Source organism: Neolamprologus multifasciatus, chromosome 3 (assembly GCF_963576455.1).
Source record: "Neolamprologus multifasciatus chromosome 3, fNeoMul1.2, whole genome shotgun sequence".
Taxonomy (NCBI): Eukaryota; Metazoa; Chordata; class Actinopteri; order Cichliformes; family Cichlidae; genus Neolamprologus; species Neolamprologus multifasciatus.
The window spans coordinates 35,731,897-35,736,244 of record NC_140441.1 but is presented as its reverse complement, the minus strand read 5'-3'; the positions used below and the strand labels follow the sequence as shown (position 1 = coordinate 35,736,244).

General features: G+C 45.9%; 1 protein-coding gene across 1 annotated transcript; it reads right to left on the bottom strand.

Annotated features, from left to right (window-relative positions):
* Positions 1–522: 522 nt before the first annotated feature.
* LOC146522859 (uncharacterized) lies at positions 523–4,348 on the bottom strand. The gene is made up of 2 exons (XM_085154166.1): positions 3,711–4,348; positions 523–1,648 (listed from the first exon to the last, which is right to left on the bottom strand). Exons 1-2 carry the CDS (start codon positions 4,346–4,348, stop codon positions 523–525), a joined length of 1,764 nt encoding a protein of 587 aa, XP_085010292.1.

The following is a 4,348-nucleotide window of genomic DNA, read 5'->3' as shown; positions in this document are numbered from 1 at the left end:
CACCAGGTGACCCAGGAACTTCACCTGCTGCTGGAAAAGAACACATTTATCAGGTCGCAACTTCAGCCCATAGCTCTTCAATCTTGTAAACACTGCCTGCAGATGCTCTAGATGGCTGTTGAAATCCAGTGACTATACTATCACATCATCCAGATATACAAAAGCAGACTCTGTGATTTGACTTCCCAAGCAACTTTGCATCAACCTTTGGAATGTTGCTGGGGCATTACACAAACCAAAAGGCATTCTTTCAAATTCATACAAGCAAAAAGGAGTACAAAATGCAGTCTTTTCTCTGTCAGCTTCGGAAACTTTCACTTGCCAATACCCACTTGCTAGATCAAGAGTGGAGTAGTATTTTGATTTAGTCAGCATTGTCAAGGTCTCTTCAATTCTAGGTAGTGGATGGGCATCTTTATGTGTCACTGCATTTAACTTGCGGTAATCCACACAAAATCTCAATTCCCCATTTTTTTTTTCGTACCATGACGATGGGTGCTGCCCAGGGACTTGTGCTCTCCCTCACCACCCCGATCGAATCATATTATTCAGCAACTCTCGCACTTCCTGATACATTTTAGGGGGAATTGGCCTGTACCGCTCTCTAATGGGAGGTGCCATACCTGTCGGGATAGAGTGCGTGATTACATCCGTGTGGCCAAAATCCTCTTCGTCGGCAGCAAACACATCGCCCCATTTCCTCAAGAGACCATTTAACTTTTCTTGCTCCTCTATGGATAGGTTTGACTTCCCTTGTGTCATAACTTCAATATGAGGAGCGTTACCAGGCGGTTCTGGGCTCACCTGGTGCACACCAACTTCAACAATACCTGGCCTGGTTTGCTCAAAAGTAACTTCAAAAGGCTCCTGAATGTCAACATTTTCGGTGGAGAATGTAGCAAGGGCCTCGTAACGTCGTAACGTGATAGGAAAAGGGTTGAGGTTCCTTACTTTGATGGGGACTCGGCCTCTATGGACAATTCCTAGGGATCGAGCAACAGCAACTGTACTAGGCCCTTCCAGTGGCTCCACCAAAATACATTGTCCTTTCCTCAGTGTCTGTGGAGCCCTGGCCCAAATCACCTGCTCGCTGTGCTCAGGGACCATCACCGGATGGCGATAAGCTGGTTGAAGGGTCCCTACCTGTTGTACAGGGACAGCCGCCTGAATTCTCTGACAGTCCTGAAAATCGGATGCCCACGCTTGTTGAGTGTCTACAATTGAGCCAACAGGCCAGGTCTGGGACTGTATCTGAGGTTTCGAGAAAAGCATATCCCAGCATGGAACGATGACATTCATACCTAAGATAGGTAATGCATTAGGATTATTGGGATCGTCCTTCGAAATCACAATTCCCATATCCTTCAAAGTAATGCCTCCCACCTGTACTTCAGCTAGCACATAGCCCACATAAGGAATAGCCAATCCATTCGCTGCCTTCAGCTTTAACCAATTGAGATCGCTTTCTTTTCCTGGCTCCTGCTCACCAAACAATCTCCTAAAACAGACTTGTGGCATTAATGTTACATTAGACCCAGTATCTAGCAAAAATGTCACTTCCTTACCATCAACTTCTGGTTCTCTCACCCCAACCGGTCGCAGCAGATGGCCGCCCCTCCCTGAGCCTGGTTCTGCCGGAGGTTTCTTCCTGTTAAAAGGGACTTTTAACAGGAAGACTTTTAACTACAGCCTTCAAGCTGGCTGTAGTTAAACCTTTACTCAAAAAGCCATCTCTAGACCCAGCAGTCTTAGCTAATTATAGGCCAATCTCCAACCTTCCTTTCATATCAAAAATCCTTGAAAGAGTAGTTGTCAAACAGCTAACAGATCATCTGCAGAGGAATGGTTTATTTGGAGAGTTTCAGTCAGGTTTCAGAGCTCATCACAGCACAGAAACAGCTTTAGTTTAGGTTACAAATGATCTTCTTATGGCCTCTGACAGTGGACTCATCTCTGTGCTTGTCCTGCTAGACCTTAGTGCAGCATTTGATACTGTTGACCATAATATCCTATTAGAGCGATTAGAACATGCTGTAGGTATTACAGGTACTGCACTGCAGTGGTTTGTATCATATCTATCTAATAGACTCCAATTTGTGCATGTAAATGGAGAGTCCTCTTCACACACTGAGGTTAATTATGGAGTTCCACAGGGTTCAGTGCTAGGACCAATTCTGTTTACATTATACATGCTTCCCCTAGGCAGCATCATTAGAAGACATAGCATACATTTTCACTGCTATGCAGATGACACCCAGCTCTATCTGTCCATGAAGCCAGATAACACACACCAATTAGTTAAACTGCAGGAATGTCTTAAAGACATAAAGACCTGGATGGCCGCTAACTTTCTGCTTCTTAATTCAGATAAAACTGAGGTCATTGTACTCGGTGCTGAAAAGATTAGAAATATGGTATCTAACCAGATTCTTACTCTGGATGGCATTACCTTGGCCTCCAGTAACACTGTGAGGAACCTTGGAGTCATTTTTGACCAGGATATGTCCTTCAACGGAGGACATATCCTGGTCTGAGTCTTGTCCACCTCCACAGGACAAGACTCAGCTGTCCATGTGCATCTTAAGGATAAAGGACACTCTTTCGAGGATGCCAATGTTCACATTTTGGACAGAGAGGACAGATGGTTTGAAAGAGGAGTGAAAGAAGCCATCTATGTCCACTGTGAGCGACCATCTTTGAACAGAGGCGGTGGTTTACGACACCAACTCTCTGCCATCTATAATCCAGTTTTGAGATCCCTTCCCAGACGCCTTAACGCCCACTCACATCCTGGGCCATCTGACCTCAGGAATTCGCATGATAAGGTGGGGCCAGGTTTCACAATGAACTCACCCGAAACTCTGGCTGATTGGGACCCACACCCAGTTCCACACCTTGGCTCAGGCGATTAGAGGATCATCAGGGGGTCCTTTTGTCCCTCTGTGGGGGGATACTCCCACTAGGTTTACATAAGGGACTCTCCACCATTTGACCTTAGAACTGAAGAAGCTTCTCGGAGAGGTGAAAGGTCTTCAAGTAACTTAAAGAAGTCCAGACGCTTTTCTTTGCAAGCTCCTTTGACTCCTTCAACGCACATATTAAACAAATATGCGCAACATCTCTAAAATTAGAAATATCCTGTCTCAGAGTGACGCTGAAAAACTAGTTCATGCATTTATTACTTCCAGGCTGGACTACTGCAATTCATTATTATCAGGATGTCCAAAAAACTCACTGAAAAGCCTTCAGCTAATCCGGCTTCCCTGCTACACCAGTGTCCTACTAAAAACAATGACAACAACTACTTCCTGTTTCCTCTCCCCTTTATAGAGAAGGGCTCCAATCCTCCCCAATCAGCTTTTCCCTGTACTCAACTCCAAATAGCTGGCAGCTGGACTAGAGTAGAATCTCCACTCCCACATGGGTGTGGCCCACACCTCACATCAAACACAAAGAAACACCAAAGCATGCAATTAATACAAAACAAAATATAAAGTAATGCCAACCCAAAAGCTTAGTGGGGGATTCTCTCCATACTTTTCCACCATGCTATACTCTGTAACACACACCCCAACTTTTTCCTAGCCCGTCCTCGGGAACTCTACTAACTATATCGAGATGGGGGTTTCCCAAAATTTTCACGGGCAGATCTCCTTAGACCCTCCTGAATAGCAGGGGCAGACTGGTAGGAGGGGGGATAGTGATCTGACCCTGGCCTCTGCTGTGCCATGCTCCATAGAAGCAACCACTGATCTGAGACTGTCGCTGTATCATGCGTGGCTGTCGTCTCTTGTTCTGGGGTGCCATCTCCTGTTTTATAGTCATCTGAAGGTAGGAAAGTACATATGCGCAGGCGATTGCGATGAACCACTCTAACAGGACCATCTTTACCTTCCGGCCAAATTTTGTAAACTGGGTTTGTAGGGTTTGGCTGACCGACTATAATTTGGATCTCTTCCTCCCACTGTGCTGCCAGTTTACCTTGTCCATCCCTTCTTGTTGTATGGACTAAAACCCTTTCTCCTGGGAGCAATGGAGCTGCTTTAGCTCCAACATCATACCTGCCCTTCATCCGGCTTGCAGCCTTCTGACTGCTCTTCTCCACCATTTGGTATGCCAGCCTCAAGCGTTCGTGATGTCTCTTAACCCACTCTTGGGTGGTTGTTGGCTCTGTGGATCTCTTTATCCCCATAGACAGCTCAACTGGCAGACGAGCATTCCATCCAAACATCAAGTAGTGGGGGGTGTAACCTGTAGATGCATGGACAGAATTGTTATAGGCCTGGAGCAGTTCTGGTAAATACTGCACCCACCGAGTTCGCTTCTCTTCCTCTAGGGTGGACAACAT

Bases quoted from the DNA above. Each gene is read 5' to 3' on its own strand.
- LOC146522859 (XM_085154166.1), bottom strand. From the start codon at position 4,348: ATGTTGTCCACCCTAGAGGAAGAGAAGCGAACTCGGTGGGTGCAGTAT. The intron at 1,649-3,710 runs GTCAGATCACTA...CCCTTTTAACAG, and splicing joins ATGGCACAGCAGAGGCCAGG to GAAGAAACCTCCGGCAGAAC.